This window comes from Myotis lucifugus, unplaced genomic scaffold (assembly GCF_000147115.1).
Source record: "Myotis lucifugus unplaced genomic scaffold, Myoluc2.0 scaffold_191, whole genome shotgun sequence".
Lineage (NCBI taxonomy): Eukaryota > Metazoa > Chordata > Mammalia > Chiroptera > Vespertilionidae > Myotis > Myotis lucifugus.
In genome coordinates, this window is record NW_005871239.1 from 730,842 (window position 1) to 750,028 (window position 19,187).

Below are 19,187 nucleotides of genomic sequence, written 5' to 3' on the forward strand. Positions count from 1 at the left end.
ATATAAGATTTGGTCATGTCAATTTGAGTGACTTCCTAAAGTTTAATAGACTCTTGTGATTTTAAGTTGTATTTGGTTATAATACCAAAATCATTAGGAAGGTCAATCTGTGATTACAGCCTGTACTTTAAAAAAATAACCTTTCTTGCTATAACTTGGCATTTATTGTGTTGGAAAAGAAATCCCCAGTTTAAACATAAGAATGTTAAAATACTGATTGTACATTATGGTACATACTGGACCTTTGGTCCCAGGTTCGATTCCGGTCAAGGGCATGTACCTTGGTTGTGGGCACATCCCCAGTGGGGGGTGTGCAGGAGGCAGCTGATCGATGTTTCTCTCTCATCAATATTTCTAACTATCCCTCTCCCTTCCTTTCTGTAAAAAAATCAATAAAATATATTTAAAAAAAAGAAAGACAAAAAGACTGCTGATGGTGAAAAAAGACATGTTCAATAGCCTTAGATAAGGTGAAGGAGTGAGAATTGGAGATTGTTAATCTGTAGATAAGCACTTTATACAATAAGTGTGAAAGAGGGATTAAAGTCATTCATGTAGTTTCTAGGGTGGAAAAAATGTTCTAAAATCGGAGCAGCTGTCTGAACCAAGAATTCCGTGTCTCTAAAAATGTCCAAGCAAATGCTGGCTGGATACACAGCTGTCGGGAATGATTCAGTATTGGCAGGGAGGTGACTAGATCCATAGGATCCCTCACAATTTTATTTATCTATGAAGTAGAAAAAAATGGGAGTTTGAGAGGAATAAAAAGTGAAAATTATTTAAATAATTTTAGCTTGCTTGGGTTCCTATACCAATTTTCACAGTTAGTACTATGTTATATACCACCCAGTAGTTACAATAGTAAAATGAGGTAAAGTGTGGCAAATAAAAATATGCAACCAAATATTTTTCCCATATGCTTTTTTCAGCATTATCTCCAGGTAAAATATACCAGAGCAGCCAGTTCATTTCTAAAAGGAAAACTGTAGAATTTTTTTTGTCCTATAAGAGATGAAAGAGACACAATGAAATTTATCAATAAAAGCTTTAGAAATATCTGCACATACACATTTACATTCAAGTTGGTAACACGTGGTTTCACATTAGAGAACTCAAATATCAGACATGGTCATATATATGCTGTTTGGAATTCTTTTTTTTTTTTTATCTAGATACAGATCTTGATAGTGAATCTCTTGATGACAGGTGTGCAGCTAGTTTGTCCCGGAAGTCATGAAGATAATTATATTGCTGAAAAAAGTAAAGATGTATTGAAATACATTGTAGAAAACTACCTCCCAGAGTAGTCTCAATGCTGGTAGGAATCAGGAATCAGAAACATTTGCTAAAAACAACCTTACATCCTTTGGGATAAGTAAGCATTTATATTTCAATAAAGCTGCATAAAGTGAAAAACCTTCAAAAATCAGAAGGTAGCTTGAAACAGATGAATATTTTATAAACCTGTACAAATCCTTTCTCCCTTTACTGGCAGGAGCAAATAAGATTTTAAAAAGGCAGTGAAGGCATTCTTTCTGTAAGTGTATTTTCCCCCGTGGGAAGGGGGTTTGGGTAAGTAGGGCAGAGAAGGACTTTCTAAAGCAATTAACTGGAATATTCAAGAAAATCTATTAATTTATAGAAGCCCTATTTTTTCACTTTTTGTGATGACAATCCATTTGGAATAATTTTCATAGTAGATAATATCACAAATCATTAATCTTAACAAATAAGCACATTTTAAAAAGTTAATTTATTTGGAGTTTTAGTAGCTTCCTAGAGGATATTCTTACTCTGCCAATAATCTCATTCTCTCTCATTACTGAGGGGTTGAAATTGCATACTGCTAATGAGGAAAAGCCTGTTTGCCACAGAATGCTAAGGTGATAAATTGACAGCCCATACTAAGGTGGGCTTAATTCTCAAGATTAAAGATGTAAAAAGTGCATATATGTGTACAGCTACGTGTATTTTATTTTGTTTCAGAGAGAGACTTGAACATTTTGAATTTGAAGCCTCATTTGATCTTAACAAAGGAAGCTCTGTTTTCAGAACGTGTGCATGACCTTATTTGAGCACTGAGAGCCAGGCTGCTCGGGGAATTCATCAGTTGTAATAATTCACATTCATTACACTTGGTTAGACTTGTACCCTGGGAAGATGGACTGTCCAGCTCAGGGAACCACCTAAAAGCCAACATTCTTTAGTGCCTGCTCCTCCTTGAGCTTTACAGAGCTAAAATAAAGTGAAATCTGCAGAATCTTTTCAGCAACATGATTAATATATAATAACTAGAGGCCCGATGCACGAAATTCGTGCAAAAGTAGGCCTTCCTTTCCCCGGTTGCCGGCACTGGCTTCCCTCGCAGCTCTGGCTTCATCTGGAAGGTCATCTGGTCTAATTAGCATATTATGCTTTTATTATTATAGATATCCTTGGGTGTTGCCACTGCAGTGCTTTTTAAGTGTTAAGGGAAAAGTCAATGTGGAAAACGCTACAGTGAAAGAAAAAAATTTACATTTTTTTGTATTATAGTCATTCATCTATCCTTATTAAGTGTTTGGGTGATATAAGATCTTCATTAGATCTTTTTTCAATAAAAATCTACCCAAGGAACTACATTTGGTTTTCATACTTATGTTACCAGTGGGTATTATTTACCAAGTTTATGGTAACCATCTCATTTTTCCAAGTGAGAGGATTCACTTCCAGAATTGGGGCAAAAACTAAACAGTTGTAGATCCTGAAGAGTAAACTGGGAAGTTCAAATTTTTTCACTATTTTTGCAATATTGTGAACTTTTTTAGACATCCAGGTTATGTTTAAAACAATTAAAATATAAACAGGTGATAATATGAATAATAGAATGCTTTGGATTTTTATTGTCCTTTTCATAATATAGGGGTTCAGAACCAGCCACCCCAAGACGTATGTCAGTGGTACATGGGTTATTTTGAGCTAAAGGCAACTGAGACCCTGTGGGCTCAAGAGAAACTTCCGCCACCGCCTCTCCAACTATTTACTAGTAGAGGGATTTGAATTACAGCCTTGCTGATAATGAGTTATTATTGGAGATAACTCATCTATATGGCAGGGCAAATTAATTACTGAACATAAATTTGATTTTTTCTTGTCAATATCTCATGTTGATTTAATTATTCAACCAGCCAAAAAGAACCAGAGGAGGGAAGGGGACATCTTTTCCTTTCCCCACAATGATGAATTACCCTGTGTTTCTAAAGGTCTGCCCCCCAATCACACCTGCACAAAAACAGTCCACCTCCGTACCTTTATGGTCTGTATTGCTCCAGATCCTCTTAGGTCCCTCAGGCTGTCTATGGCTTGCTGTGGTGATACTGTGTCAGACAGATATAGTAGGAGACAAGCGGCTACTAATAGAACATGATAGGAAAATAGTAAATTATTAACTAATTAATGGTAGGGTAGAGCATTTTATATTTCATTACACTTACTTTGGTACAGAACACTAAGTTTGGTGTAATTGTTCGAAATGAATTAAAAGACTGAGGCATTAGTATGTGTTTTTTGACAGTTAAATTGTAATTTTAAATGATTGAATTAAAAGTTTAACACTGGCTTCATTCTTTTTTTTTCACATAGCTTTATTGAATTACTAGAGGCCCGATGCACAAAATTTGTGCAAGAGTAGGCCTTCCTTTCCCTGGCTACTGGCACTGGCTTCCCTCCAGCACCCGGGACCCGGGCTTCCCTTGCAGCTCCGGCTTCGTCTGGAAGGACATCCGGTCTAATTAGCATATTATGCTTTTATTATTATAGATAACTCATATATCATATAACTGTACAATTTAAAGTATATAAGTCAGTGGATTACAGTGTATTCAGATATGTGCAGCCATCACCAGTTAGTTGTATGACATTTTCACCACCTCAAAAAGAAACCCTGTACCCTTTTGTTACCATCCCCCTACCACTCCATCACCCCAGCCCTAAACAACCAATAACCTACTTTCTGTCTCTATAGATTTGCCTATTCTACACATTTTTAATAAATGGAACAATATATGGTCTTTTGTGACTAGCTTCTTTCACTTAGCATAATGTGTTGAAGATTCATACATATTGTGGCATGTTCCTTTTTATGGATGAATACTTCATTTTTTGGATATACATTTTGTTTATTTTTCAATTGCTGGAAATTCAGGTTGTTTCAAATTTTTGGCTATTATGAATAATGCTATAAACATTCACGTATAAGTTTTTGTGTGGACATAACATTTTTATTTCTTTTGGGGTATATACCTAGGAGTGGAATTGCTGGGTCATGTGGTAACTCTGTGTTTAACTGAGGAATTGCTAGATTATTTTCCAAAGCAGCTGCACCATTTCATATTCCCACCAGCATTGTATAAGGGTTCCAGTTCCCCCACATCCTAGCAAATGCTTATTTTCCATTTTTTAGAAAATAGCTATCCTAATGAGTATTAAATGGTATCGCATTGTGGCTTTTTTGTTATTGTTAATCTTTAGCAGAGGATATTTTTTCCATTTATTTATTTATTTTTCCAGAGAGAGTGGAAGGGAGGGAGGGGAAGACAGAGGCACATCGATTGGTTACCTCCCACAGGCGAGGATTACAATCAAGGTACGTGCCTTGATCAGGAATCGAACCCGTGATCCTTCTGTGGTGTTCGGGCCAATGCTGTAACCACTGAGCAACACTGGCCAGAGCTCATTGTGGCTATGTTTTGCATTTCCCTGATGACTAGTGATGCTGAACATTTTTTTAAATGTTTTTATTGATTTTTAGAGAGGAAGGGAGAGGGATAGAGAGAGATAGAAATATTGATGGAGAAATTTCGATTGTCTCCTGTACACCACCACTACTGGTGATCAAGCCTGAAAGCCGGGCATGTGCCCTGACCAGGAATCGAACCTGTGACCTCTTGGTTCCTGGGTCGATGCTCAACCACTGAGCCACACCAGCTGGGCTGAACATCTTTTCATGTGCTTATTGGTCATTTGTATATTTTGTTTGGAGAAATATGTATTTAGATATTTTTCTCTTTTTTAAAAATTGGATTGTTTGTTTTTTTATTATCGAGTTGTATGAGTTCTTTATATATTCTAGTGAGTCCCTTATCAGATATATGGTTTGCAAATACTTTCCCCATAATGTCTTTTGATAGTGTTCTTTGAAACACAAAAGTTTTTAATTTCCATACTGTCCAATACTAGAAGGAATAAATGTTACTCCAGTGTGGCATTTCATTAAATGTTTTTTTCTCTAATACATTTTTTTTTAAGTTTAAAGTTAACATATGGTAATTAACTTTGGTTTTCATATTTATGTTACCAGTGGGTATTATTTAGAAGTTACTGTTGGTATCATAACACCTGCATACGGATAACATTAGAAAACAAAACAAAACACAAGAATGCAGGTGCTAAGACTTGTAAATTATGTTTTGCAGAATCCTCCAAAACAATGTTGAAAACACCTCTCGCCCCCACCTCAGCTTCCTAGGGAACACCAAATTTAGGGCCTTAAATAAACTGATGGGTCTTAGCAGACTTATATTGTGTTTTGTTTTATTTTCATACAGTGAGCATATGCCCCAGAAAGAGGAGTTTGCATACTTGAAGTTAAAAAAACACTGAATAATGAAAATATATTTCTTACCAAGACAAGATCTCCCAATTCCTCCATAACAGCTGAAAGGGAAGTACAGTTTTGAAATTTATATATTTTCATTCCATCCCAACAATTACAACTAAAGACCTGTTGTTTCTGCCATCTATTTTTAACTTTAATGCCCAGCACAGTGCCTTGCAAACCGTGATTAATAAGTATTTTTGAGTTGATGAAGAGCAAAGTACTTATTTATATGATGAAGAGCAGTTATTCTGAACACCTCTAAGGGCTAAGTAGGCAAGGTCTTTTTAGTGACCTCTTTAAACTCCAGGATCTACATCTGAGAAGTGGAACTTGTTACTAAATATGGTAGAAATCAGACTATTTTACCAACTGCCACTTGGATTGTCTTCCTCGGAATAAAACCTTAGTGGTTACGGGACAAGTGCTGTCTGTATAATAACTCTTCATTTACCTTAGAAGAGTACAGAGGTAGCATACCATAGAAGTTTAGAGCATGGGCTCTGGAGCCCCACTGCCTGGGTTGACTCTAGATCTATATTTATTAGATGCTTGAACCTAAGCAAATTACTTAGCTTCTCTGGGCCTCAGCCTTTTCACCTATAAGATGGTGACAGCAATAGTACCTACTTCATAGGGAGGACTAAATGAGGTAACATCTGTAAAGGGCTTAGAACTGAGCTTGGCACAGAGTAAGAAGTAAATTAATGTTAGCGCTATAAAGATATTAGCAATTCTGCATAACTGATCTCGGAAAAATGAAGATTAACCTTGAACAACAAAATCATTTTAATCATTTTCAAAGACCCTAAAAAATGTATTACACACTTCCTAACTTTCTTAGAGCATATACTGAACCTAATTGGGTGCTGATGACTCATCCTGAACATCAATTACTGTAGTGTATTGTAGATGAAGCTGTACATACATGTCTCCGGATAGGATGTGAGGCAGAGGACCAGACAGGCACTGACCTCTAGAGCAGTGGTCGGCAAACTGCGGCTCGTGAGCCACATGCGGCTCTTTGGCCCCTTGAGTGTGGCTCTTCCACAAAATACCACGTGCGGGCGCGCACGTACAGTGCGATTGAAACTTCGTGGCCCATGCACAGAAGTCGGTATTTTGTGGCAGAGCCACACTCAAGGGGCCAAAGAGCCGCATGTGGCTCGCGAGCTGCAGTTTGCTGACCACTGCAGAGAATTCATGAACTGGCTTTCTACTCAGTGTCCCAGATGTAGGCCTGTTTCAGAGGTGAGGATCCACCGCAGAAAGGTAGGTAGAGCACTGCAGTGGCTTTCTGCAAGATGACTACTACGTTACACCTCTCTCTACTCCTATCTTTCCTCCTCTGTCTGATTGGTTGATTGATTCCTACTCATCCTTCAAAACTAAGCTCCAATTTTATTCCCTGAAATGCCTTGCACTCCCACAGAAACTGTCTCTGTCCTGGGCGCTGCCTCATACACACCTTGTGTGAGTTTTGCACTCACATGGTAGCAATGTTAGCTGTGGATTCCTTGAGGGTAGGGGCAGTGCTTCACAGAGCGTGTTTTGTATTCAGTTTGGGACACAGTATGTGTTTTGGGTTGAATTGTGTCCCCAAAAAGATATGTTGAAGTCCTAATCCCTAGTGCTGTGAATGTGACCTTATTTGGAAACAGTCTTTGTAGATGTACTAGTAATCAAGTTAAGATGAGATCATTAGGGTGGGCCCTAATCCCTAATCCAATCTGACAGGTGTCCTTATAGAGGAAAATACCATATGAAGGCACAAACACACAGGGACAATCATGTCATGACTGAGGCAGAGATTGGAGTGACGCAGCTGCAGGCCAAGGAATGCCTGGGATTGCCCGCCACCACCAGAAGCTTAGGGAGAGGCAAGGAAAGACTCTTGTCTCAGAGGGAGTATGGCTGTCGGTGTTGATTTTGGGCTGCTAGCCTCCAGAACTGGGAGAGAATAAATTTCTGTTGTTTTAAGCTACCCAGTCTGTGGTACTTTGTTACAACAGCCCTCGGAAATGGTATATCATGGTAGGCAAGCAGTGTTCACTGACTTTATAAAGGAATGAAATGTCCAGGGAGAACTAGTGAGACAGTGAAAAAATGTACCAGACCCTGTTTCAGAGGGATAAACTCTAGAGCTGTATGGTTATCTGGGCACTCAAAGATGGCAGAATGGAGAGAAAATTGTCTTTGTCCCAACAGTAGTTACTCCAGGACACCTTGAAAGCTCTGGGACAATGAAAACTTCCAGTCTTCAGATGATTTGTGGGAGCCTGAAGCATTTAACATATGCAAAGCTGCCCACCCATCTTTCCATCCTCTCTGTATTCTGTTCAAACTTCAGAGTATTTGTTTTGCTAGAACCTATTAGAGTGGATTTTGTTAAGCTTCACTAATCTGAGCTAGTTTGATCTCTGGAAACTTTCCAGTAAATCTTTCTTTTTTTTTTTAAAATATATTTTATTGATTTTTTACAGAGAGGAAGGGAGAGAGATAGATAGTTAGAAACATCGATGGGAGAGAAACATCGACCAGCTGCCTCCTGCACATCTCCCACGGGGGATGTGCCCGCAACCCAGGTATATGCCCTTGACCGGAATCGAACCTGGGACCTTTCAGTCCGCAGGCCGACGCTCTATCCACTGAGCCAAACCGGTTTTGGCAAATCTTTCAAAAATTTACTTGAAAAAACGCCAAAAGAAAAAAAAAATCTACTTGAAAAAAAAAAAAATCTCAGAATTCGTTTGGAAAAAAGGGTCCAAAAATTGGAAAATGTTTTTCACTAGCTACATCTAATTATCTAATGAATTTTAGGCTTGGAATATTTAGCAAAGACAACTATTTATTCTAAAATTTTGCTTTTATAATTAGTAAAGTAATTAGTAATTGCTTACAGTGAGAGACGATGCTTTTCTCTAGAGTAAGTTTGCAAACTGTAGGATGGCTTCTAGTTCTTTATTCCCTATTAGTTCTCTGTCAGAGTTCAGTTTGGCCACAAACAGGTGTGTGCCCTCAAAGACCCTGCACTACTGTGCTTTGCCTTCAGAACAGGAACGGTTGCATGAGGCCCCTGAGCTCTAGGTCAAGGAAGAGAAGTTGACTGGGCTTGCCCTTTTCCTAGGTCAGCGGTTCTCAACCTGTGGGTCGAGACCCCTTTGGCGGTCTAATGACCCTTTCACAGGGGTCACCAAAGACCATCCTGCATATCAGATATTTACATTATGATTCATAACAGTAGCAACATTACAGTTATGAAGTAGCAACGAAAATAATTTTATGGTTGGGTCACAACATGAGGAACTGTATTTAAAGGGCCAGAAGGTTGAGAACCACTGTCCTAGGTGGTCTAAGACTACTCGGTTATTTAGGTTAGTCTGCATAATTTCTAACTCAATGTAATGAATTCAGGGACTTTAGGGCTTTTGAGGTATTAGAGTATTTAATATTCTATCTTGTTTCAGAAAGGATTAAGCAGGTTATTAGGCTACAAAAAGTATCATGAGCACAGAGAAGGACTGGTTTGCTCCCTGTGGCTGACCCTCTGCTGTGTCTCACTTCTGGCAGAGTGTCTGCTCTTCTTATCCACAGCACCACTTCTCTTCTTCCTTTCTGCAAGCTACTTTTTTCTTCTCTCCTCTTTCTTTCTTAGCCTATTTTATTTTGTTTTAAGCTTTCATATCAGCAGCTTGTGTATAGCCATTTGACAAACAGTGAGAGTTTCTCTTTCATACTGGTAGCAAATTCACATAATCAAATATAATTTTCAAGTCATATTTTTAAGAGTACCAGCACAACACCTGGTACAGAGCGAGCTCTCAGAAATTTGCTTTTATTACTTTTGAAGAGTTAAGGACAATAAAAGAGTAGATTGCTTAGGATTATTTCTTTACTGCTGATTTAAAAAAAATTGACTTTCTTGCTGTTGGAAGCAACTGAAAGGCTGATCAATAAGTTAATACAAAAATAATGCACATTCTTTTTTTGGGAGGGAGGGTCCTAAAATTGTAAGTAAAGATCTAAGACAAAAGGAAAGAAAAAAAAAGCCTATAACCCTATTCTAGAAATTTCAAAATCTACTCTTTTATTGTCCTTATTCTTCAAAAGTAATAAAAGCAAATTTCTGAGTACTCGCTCTGTACTAGCTATTATGCTGGTACTTTTCATACATTCTTTCTTTTTAATCCTTATAACAAAACAGAAGGTAAGTAATAACTGAATAAAGATGCAGTAATTGGAGAAGTCATTCTGACTGGGACATTTCTCATGTAATATATGGAGAAAAGGAAAACTTACTGTATTAAGGTTTTTCGGTTATTTTTAAGGCAGATTGCAAGCGCCTCCATTATTTCACAGCAGTTGGCTATGTCGGGAGTCCCTCCATCTGGGATTGGATGATGATGAGTAGTAATTCCATATTGTTGGTAGAAGTTCAAAAGGTTTGGGACTCTATATTTTGATAGTTCCCCTCTGGTGCAGAAAACAAATATGTCTTGTATGCCATAGTTCTTTAGTTCTTCTGCCAATAGACCAAAATACACAGACACACACCATATGGAGTTAACATTTCTTTTTTTAAAGGTATTACTATTATTTTAAAAAAATGTTTTTATTGATTTTTTGATAGAGAGAATCATGGATGTAAGAGAGAAACATCGATTAGTTGCCTGCTGTACCTCCCCACCCGCGCCCCCACTGGGATGGAGCCCACAACCTGGGCACGCACCACCAGCAATCTTTCAGTGCACAGGATGATGCCCAACCAACGGAGCCACACTGGCCATGTAACTGGAGTTACATTTCTTTTTTTCTTTTTTTTAAATATATATTTTATTGATTTCCACAGAGAGGAAGAGAGAGGGACAGAGAGTCAGAAACATCGATGAGAGAGAAACACCGATCAGCTGCCTCCTGCACATCCCCCACTGGGGATGTATCCGCAACCAAGGTACATGCCCCTGACCAGAATCGAACCTGAGACCCTTCAGTCCGCAGGCCGACGCTCTATCCACTGAGCCAAACCAGTTAGGGCTGGAGTTACATTTCTTAAGCTAAACTAAGTAAATAATAAATGATAATCTATAAATTTGAAGTGCTTACTGATAATCTAAAACAATATTGATCTGTCTTCAAACTAGGGTAAAAATTAAGTCACTATCCATAAAATGGGATTTACCGAAACATCTGCAATGAAAGGTGGTTAAAATTAAATCAGACTTTATAACTCAAAATGCTTTTTACTGAATTAAAAAATGAGTCAATTATATTTTTGTTCTTGACATTTTTTACAGTGTATGTTTAAAAATAAATTTAATATTTCAAAATAAACTTGAGAAAGGATGCTAGCACTTTTTTTTTTTCTGTTTTCTTCTCACAAAACCAACCATGTTTGCTGCTTTCACCAATCTGTTGTTTTGTTTTACCCCAAGCATTGTATATAACGTCTCCAGCATGGCCATGGTGCCAGAGCTCTTGTATTCTCCCTTATTTTCATACTGTACTACATCATCACGGATTTAATTTATGGACTAGGTCTTTAGGAAATAAAACACTAACTATACTAGAATTATGCAATTTAGCTACTTTCACTATAATGAATATGAACCAAGCAATACTACCATAGGCCATTCTATACACCAGAGCTTTCTTATGGCAATATCTAATTCTGGCTGATCTGAGCCTCTTCTCCCTCCCCGCCTCCTAAATGCAAGGATACTTAGCTATTTAAGTACAAAGTGCCTTTGATCATGAACCTCTAAGTAAATAACAAATGATAATCTATAAATCTATTGCACTTGAAATGTGTCTACTCCAAATTGAGATGCTTTCTAAGTGTAAAATACATATCTAATTTCAAAGATTAAATACAAAAAAAACCTATCTCATGAATAATTTGTTTTATAATAAAAACCCATTGAAATGATACTATTTAGGTTATATTAGGTTAAGTAAGATATATTATTATGTTAATTTCACCTTTTTTTTTTAATGTGACAACTAGAAAATGTGAAGTTACACATATGATCTCTACTTGTGGTTCCCATTATATTTCTATGGACAGTGGCGCTCTAGATATTACTGCTATATTTTTATACTTCTAAAAAGATTTAACCTATCATTAACACACCTAATTATTTTTAAGAGGAAGTAATTTTCTATTTGCCTCTTGTACACATTGGTTATTGATTTTTTACAGAGAGGAAGGGAGAGGGATAGAGAGTTAGAAACATCAATGAGAGAGAAACATCGATCAGCATATGATCTCTACTTGTGGTTCCCATTATATTTCTATGGACAGTGGCGCTCTAGATATTACTGCTATATTTTTATACTTCTAAAAAGATTTAACCTATCATTAACACACCTAATTATTTTTAAGAGGAAGTAATTTTCTATTTGCCTCTTGTACACATTGGGTAATTTCAATTATACAGTGATTTTCAAAATTCCCTGGAAAGGACTTTGAGGAGGGACCACAGGGACTGCCACTAGGAGATTCTAGGTCTCTATCAAACATTGTCATTTTTTAAAAATATTGAATTGCATTGAAAAACAAAAGGTGTGGTAAAATATTGGAAACCCCTTTTATAGAAGATACTAAATAAATAGGGCTTTCCAAAATGTGCAAGGTCGGATCTTGAACCAGTGATTTACATTAAATGTTCTCCAAATGGAAATTTCCTACCATGGTGTGTGTCTCTAACTCAGAAAATTTTTACAAATATTACAAGGGTCAACTAACCTATTAGCCTCTTTAAGTCTTTTTTTGGTAGGTAAGGAATAAATTAAAGAAAGTACATCAGCAAATTCATATTCTAAAACAACAAGAAAAAAAATAAAGATTAAAAAAGTCTATACTGGTCAGAATCAAGTAATAACACATTTTTATTTTGATGTATTATAAGGACATTGGTAAGACTAGTAGCCTTGAAATATTCCAGGCCAACTAGAATAAAATATTTTGAAAATCTGAGTTTTTTAGTATCATGCAATATGTAAATTTCAAATTGGGGTAGATATTTGTGAGATTATCAGACTTGAGGCTATAGTGGTCTGAACATCCTTGACCATGTGAAGATCAGACCTCGCTCCATCTTTCCCACCGAGATGCTGGCTCCCTAAATTATCTATGTGGGATGGACAATTTCACTACCACCTCTGGGTTCCCAGCTCAGGCTTACTCTCCACTACCACAGTCAAGTCTGTAAAGAACAGCATTCAAAAATCTACGCAATGTCAGTTTTCTATTTATATACTTTTCTCCCTCCAACTTATACATTCTAAACCCAAAGGCAGTTTCTACGTATTTATTTTAGTGAAGGATGAGTTTTCTGTACCCTTCAAAAATACCTCTTTACATATTAGAATAAGTGTGTGGTTTGAAATTTTATGAAATATCAGTCATTTATTTGGTATATTGAGAAGAGACTACAGTTTTTCTTTCTGACAAAGATTGTTAGTGTTATTTAAAAAGAAACAATTAACATGGTTGTTTCCTATTCACCTACCTGTATCTTTTTGGATATTTCTTCTAATATCTTTAAATTTACAACCTATAAGTAGTGATAAAACAAGTGAAAAAGTCAGTTTTTGGTCATATATTACAAGTATAGTTTAACATAATATTGCTACTTAGAAAGACGTTCCACATGATCATTAATGTGCTTCAATTCCATTTTGAATGTAAATTTCAATTTCTCATATTCTTAGGAATAGAACCCAGAGATTTATAGATCCCAGCTGAAGGAACTCCTAATGCGAGGATTATTTCTTTTATGTTCTTTTGGTAGTAAGTACCTAGCTATAGTCCCCAGCCTCACATTGTACCCCAGGGTTTACATTTTATTAAGATAGGAAAGTCAGAAATGTAAAACTGAATGTGGATCTGGAAGGGTGGAAGAGTGTACCTATGTTCCTTTACCTATAGTCCAACATAAGGGCTGCCAAAAGTGAGTGTTCATGCTGATGGCCAATTCTCCTATTACTCAGTACGGAGAATAATGTGTTAGCTGACCAAAAACAAAAAAGTAAACAAAAACCTAAAAAAGAAAAAAACCCACCTTTAAATATATCAGTAAGAAGCCAACGGTAGTGTTACCTACCTGGAAGAGCACATAAACCCAGAAACTGAGAACAATTCACTCGTGACAGGGGCAGCCTGAAAAGATAAAACTTTATCAAGTATAGTTCAGTCTTTAAAAAATTATAAATGAAAATTCAATTTAGTAAACGTGTGCTTGCCACTAAACAAGAGTGTTTTAAAGGTCTATAGTAGTCACAAAACAAAAATTCGTAGTTAAATATCAATGCATTGGTCACAAAAAGGCCTAAAAAAAAACTGGAAGTTTTGAAACGGAGACTTCTCATTTGCTTTGTTACAATTTAAGTCCTGAAAAGTGGCAAGTTAAACTTACCTTAAAGATAATGCCTAGAATGCCGACACCTAGCATAAAGCGTTGTTACCCTGAGATATGTTGTCTTAGTAACCTTCAGAAATAAGCTGGAAAATGACCATCTGACAATATCATCCGTAGCAGTCAGTCTACATTACTATTTTAAGATTCCTTTGTAGGACCTCCTTAAACAGATATAATTTCATATGATAAAAAAAATCACAGGCCACCCATTCTTTGTAGTAATGGATTTTGGATAAAATGAAATAATTTCAAGAAACCATATTCCCAGTTTGCAGTACTTGGGGGCAACGGGGCAGAGGCTTACCTTATTTGTAAGACAGAAAATGAGTGTAGAGGAAAACAGGGGGCAACGTATAAATACCACTTGACTTTGAAAATTAGATGAATTTTTGAGTTTAAAAGGGAGCTTGGAAAGGGCAATGAAAGATAATTGCTATTTGATGGCAGAACAAAAAACTTTAAAGATAACACTTTTACTCTTTTTCTCTTCCTATAGTAGAGAATGGCTTTCTTTCTTTTTCTTTAAAAAATGAAAAAAAATGTATTGATTTTAGATAGGAGAGAGAGGGAGAGAGGGAGGGAGAGAAAGAGAGAGAGAGAGAGAGAGAGAGAAAGAGAGAGAGGCACTGACTTGTTGTCCGAGAGAGAGAGAGAGAGAGGGGCACTGACTTGTTGTCCCACTTATTTATACACTCATTGATTGATTCTTGTATGTGCCCTGACCGGGGATGGAACCCACAATCTTGGTGTATTAGGAGGATAGTCTAACCAGTGGTCGGCAAACTCATTAGTCAACAGAGCCAAATATCAACAGTACGACGATTGAAATTTCTTTTGAGAGCCAAATTTTTTAAACTTAAACTATATAGGTAGGTACATTGTTATTAACTTAATTAGGGTACTCCTAAGGCTTAGGAAGAGCCACACTCAAGGGGCCAAAGAGCCGCATGTGGCTCTCGAGCCGCAGTTTGCCGACCACGGCTCTAACCAATTGAGCTATTTGGCCAGGGTGGGAATAGCTTTCTTAAAGAAATAGATGATTATATTTACAGGCAAGAAAGAAAGCATTTGATTGCTGGGTGTAGAGAATCTGGTATAATCATAAGTCACTGCCAAGATTTGGAAGTTGGTTTTCTATAGAAACATTTGTATTTGTTATTGTATCTATGGCAATTGTCTTTTAATGTTAAATGGTCTGCTGATAGATGCATTACTGTGGCAAGTAGTTCTAGGATTTGACTACATAATAAATGATTAAATATCTTACCCTGTATGGTACATTGTTCTTTTGTCATAAAAGAATAAGTAGGTTTTGGAACTAAATGGGAGATCATTCCAATCGGATCTCAACTCCTTACTTACTTGTTTCTATATTGGTTTTCACAGTGTATAAAGGACACACACCAACCTGCAAAAAAGCCTAATTCTATCATAAATAGTAAATAAATCATGGAGTTAGACAATCTCGTAAAAATTGTAATTATAATCAGTGGGAGAGAATAATGAAATACTTTTAATATGTGGACTTCCTGCTATGAAGATTATGATGTACATATCAAATATTTTAGCTCATCATTGATCAGAAATGTTAACATACCATGATATCTGAATTGGAGTCTGTTCATCTTCAATAGGCTCTTCATCTGATGAGTCAAACTCACTTGTCTGCAATGAAATAGGCTTCAAAAGAAATTAGTTATGTTAAATAACTGTAAAGAATATTTACATATCATCTTAGTATAACTGATCTTTGCTTAAACACACACTGAATGCATATTTGCAATTTATCCAATCTGGAATGCCAGAGAGATTAGCAGTAACAATAATAAATTACTGTGATTCACCATACTATTAATAATTACAGCACGCTACAGTAGAGTTGGATTGGGAATCAAGAAACCCGGCTTCTGGTGTTGGCTCTACCACTTAGTGTATAAGTCATGTCATTTAAATCTGGATCTCAGTTTTTCACAACTATAAAGTGAGATTTACTCACTCATTCACAAACATTTCTTGGACACCTTCCTTTGCTAAGTTCTGGAGACCAAAGATCCATAAAATAAACAGCCTACCTTCAGTATAGTTGGAAACACAGATGTGTGCACAGATTACAGAAGATTTTAAATGCTAACATGGAAGCATAATCTATGCGTTTTGGAGCAGAAAGGGGAGTGAATAACTGCTTTGGAAGCTGGAGAAAGCTTCACAGAGGAGATGCATTAACTGGGTTTTGAGGGGTGAGCAGGAGGTTTCGGGCAGAGAGGGAAGAAGTTAAGGCTATTAGGACAAACGGAGAAAGGGCTCGTGCATTTGGAAACAGATCCAAGCAGAGGAGATGAAGCTAGAGATGTCTTACCTACCCCATTTATGAAAAAATAACCCCCACATAGCCTAGCAGCTTGAATGAGATAGGAGTTTAGGTGGAATAACTTGCCCTCAACTTTGAAAGATTGAGGTGGACTCTGTATGCTGACCTAAGGAGTTGGAACTCAATCCTGTAGGCATCATTTCTACATGGCAGACTGTTGGGAGTTGTATAGCACCAATAAGAACACACCTTTCTTCTAATCCTTACTTGGAAACGACTGAGAGATAAACCACAGGAAAGGCAAGTGGAGATCAATCTGTAGGTTTTATTCCTGGGTGTCACTTGGCTGTAAAGCAGCGGTCGGTGGGCTTGTCAAATCTGCACTCCAGAATTGGATTCGTCCGCCCACAGGCAGCCGAGGACCACCCAGGGCTCCCCTGTGGCAGAAAGCACTTCCGAATGTACCCTCTGCAGAGGGAAGGGACGAGGGGGTTGAGCGACCCGTGTCCAGCTCCTCCCACACCTCTGGGGGCAAGTGGAGGAGGAGGCCAGCTGATGTCCCAGCACACGGGGACCCGGGGACCAGTAAGTGTAACTACCTAATGCCCTCGCCAGCTCCGACGCTACCTTCTATACCGGTCTTGTTTGTTACAAGACGACATGACAGAGCCACGTCAGGCTGTGGGTTTGAGGTGCCTTGGACCTATCCGTATTAGTATTAAATACTCGGCTCAAAGGAAGGCCCGGCAGTAAGCTGTCAACCTGAGAGGTAGGGGATGGGAGTCAGGTGGCCCTCAGCTTCTTGCATTGATCTGTTTTCCCCTCTTAAAAGCAGTTTTGATGATTCAAGACTTTCAATCTGTGTGGCCCACTCTGGCAATCCTTCTCAGACAGATTTACAGCTCCGGACACAGGTGCACGCTTCTGGCTCCCCCAGACCCAGGGACTCGGAACCTCAGGGAGAGGCACGCAGTGTGCCGGGGGGCCCGGGGGATGGTGACAGCGGTGACAACACCCGCGAGCGGGGATTGGCAGTCGTCTTCCACGGAATTTCCCTCGTCCACGGGGAGGACAGCCCCCCAGGGGGCACAGGCAGCCGCTACATCTTTTGGGGCCGGGGTATGCGGCAGACAGAGACGCTTAAGCTCTCGATGCCTCAGTTTCCTCAGGAAAACGGGCATGGCTGTCGCGAGACTTAGAAGACCCCGCAGGCGACAGCACAGCCCTCACCCGGCTCACGTCTTCCCCTCGTCCCGCCGACCCACTTCTCTCAGCCATCGCTCTCGCGGGCCCTGGGAAGCGCCACCTCCCTCCCAAAACGGTTACTGCGCGAGTCGGCATGCCACCAGACCAGGCTGTCCAGGGCCCCAAGCACTGGAGAGCAGAAGGAAACCGAGATCCGGAATAGACTGACAGCGCTCACACAGGAAGTGGGAGAGCCCACACCAGAGGCCAGGGCCGCTTCCGACCCTGAGGCTTCGTTCCTCCGAGCCTCGGCCCGACTCACCGGCTTCATCGCTGGCCGCCCCACGTCGCGACCGGCCACCGTCTCCCTTCAGCCGCACCAGGGTCTCACCCCGCGCCGAGCCCGCCCCTCCGCTCAGCTCATTGGTACATCCCTTTGTGAGGTGGGGCGCGGTGTCTTCTAGGAACCAATCACGCCCTCTCCCTGCTTCTGACTCCGCCCCCAGGCGCCCTGGCTAGGCCTCTGACCGCTCATTGGCTCCTAGGTGGCCTTTGAAAGACGCGCGGGAGGCTGGCCCTGTTGAACTTTGATTGGCTGGGCGGGCGCCCCCTCCCGCCAGTTAGGAGGACGGAGGTGGCGGGGAACTAGGAGGAGCGGAAGCGTTTAAAGGCAGCCCCCGCGCTTTGGCAATGCTGGGAAGCCAAGCTTCCTCGTGGCAGGGTTTGGAAGTGGTATCAGGGTAGGAAATTTTGTTTGTTTTCTTTAAAAAAAAATTGTATTAGGGCATGGGAAGAGTGGGGGAGGCACTGCCCTGAAGCATCTTATGAAAACACTACATCCCAGTGGTTCTCAACCTTCCTAATGCCGCGACCCTTTAATACAGTTCCTCATGTTGTGGTGACCCCCAATTTCATTGTTACAAATTGAACATAATTAAAGCATAGTGATTAATCACAAAAACAATATGTAATTATATATGTGTTTTCTGATGGTCTTAGGCGACCCCTGTGAAAGGGTCGTTCGACCCCCAAAGGGGTCGCGACCCACAGGTTGAGAACCGCTGCCATAGACTTTATATTTATGGCCATATCTAGTCATCCAAATACCATGGAGATAGCTAAAAATACAGAATATACAGATACACTGTATGTGTGATATTTTACGTTCTTTGCCATTACAGGATCTAGACAGGTTAGGGTGTAGCTCAACCTTCCTGTTCACTAAATATGAATGAAATAATATTGTGTGAAGGGAAGATAAAAAGTCTCCAGATGGTTCCAAGCACCAGTGTTTCTTACATAATCAGTTACAATCTTTCAGAAATGTGTTTGATTAGTCCCTCCCCCATTCTCCAGTCCCCATTTTTCTGGCCATGGGGAAGGAAGTCACCAGGAGCAGTATTACCTGTAGAGCTGACAAAAATACGCAGAAGTTTTAGCTCCCTGACTCATGCTGTGAAAATCAGTGGGTGTCGACGAGCTAGCACAGTTTGACTTAGGGACTGAATTAGTCAGGGTTCTCCAGGGAAACAGAACCCATAGGATATATACATAAAGAGATTTATTTTAAGGAATTGGCCTCCACAGTTGTGGAGGCTTGGTGAGTCCAAAATCCTGTGAGGGAGGCTGGGGGACTGGA

At 39.2% G+C, this 19,187-nt stretch overlaps 1 protein-coding gene across 4 annotated transcripts; it reads right to left on the reverse strand.

Annotated features, from left to right (window-relative positions):
* Nucleotides 1-1,026: 1,026 nt before the first annotated feature.
* CDKN3 (cyclin dependent kinase inhibitor 3) lies at nucleotides 1,027-17,988 on the reverse strand. Of its 4 annotated transcripts, none has more exons than XM_006096959.3 (8): nucleotides 17,871-17,988; nucleotides 15,653-15,735; nucleotides 13,741-13,796; nucleotides 13,147-13,191; nucleotides 9,935-10,157; nucleotides 5,663-5,694; nucleotides 3,289-3,392; nucleotides 1,027-1,251 (listed from the first exon to the last, which is right to left on the reverse strand). In XM_006096959.3, exons 1-8 carry the CDS (start codon nucleotides 17,877-17,879, stop codon nucleotides 1,165-1,167), a joined length of 639 nt encoding a protein of 212 aa, XP_006097021.1. In that variant the 5' UTR covers nucleotides 17,880-17,988; the 3' UTR covers nucleotides 1,027-1,164. The 4 variants fall into 4 exon arrangements, with proteins under 4 accessions (XP_006097021.1, XP_023616495.1, XP_006097023.1 ...); XM_023760727.1 differs by having other exon boundaries at nucleotides 3,289-3,389; nucleotides 17,871-17,955; XM_006096961.3 differs by lacking the exon at nucleotides 13,147-13,191 and having other exon boundaries at nucleotides 17,871-17,955.
* Between the last annotated feature and the right edge of the window lie 1,199 nt (nucleotides 17,989-19,187).

Excerpts from the sequence above, each read along its gene's own strand:
- CDKN3 (XM_006096959.3), bottom strand. Across the intron at positions 10,158-13,146 it reads AAATATCCAAAAAGATACAG|AAGAACTAAAGAACTATGGC; the intron begins GTAGGTGAATAG and ends GTCTATTGGCAG. Across the intron at positions 1,252-3,288 it reads GAGCAATACAGACCATAAAG|CAATATAATTATCTTCATGA; the intron begins GTACGGAGGTGG and ends TACTTTTTTCAG.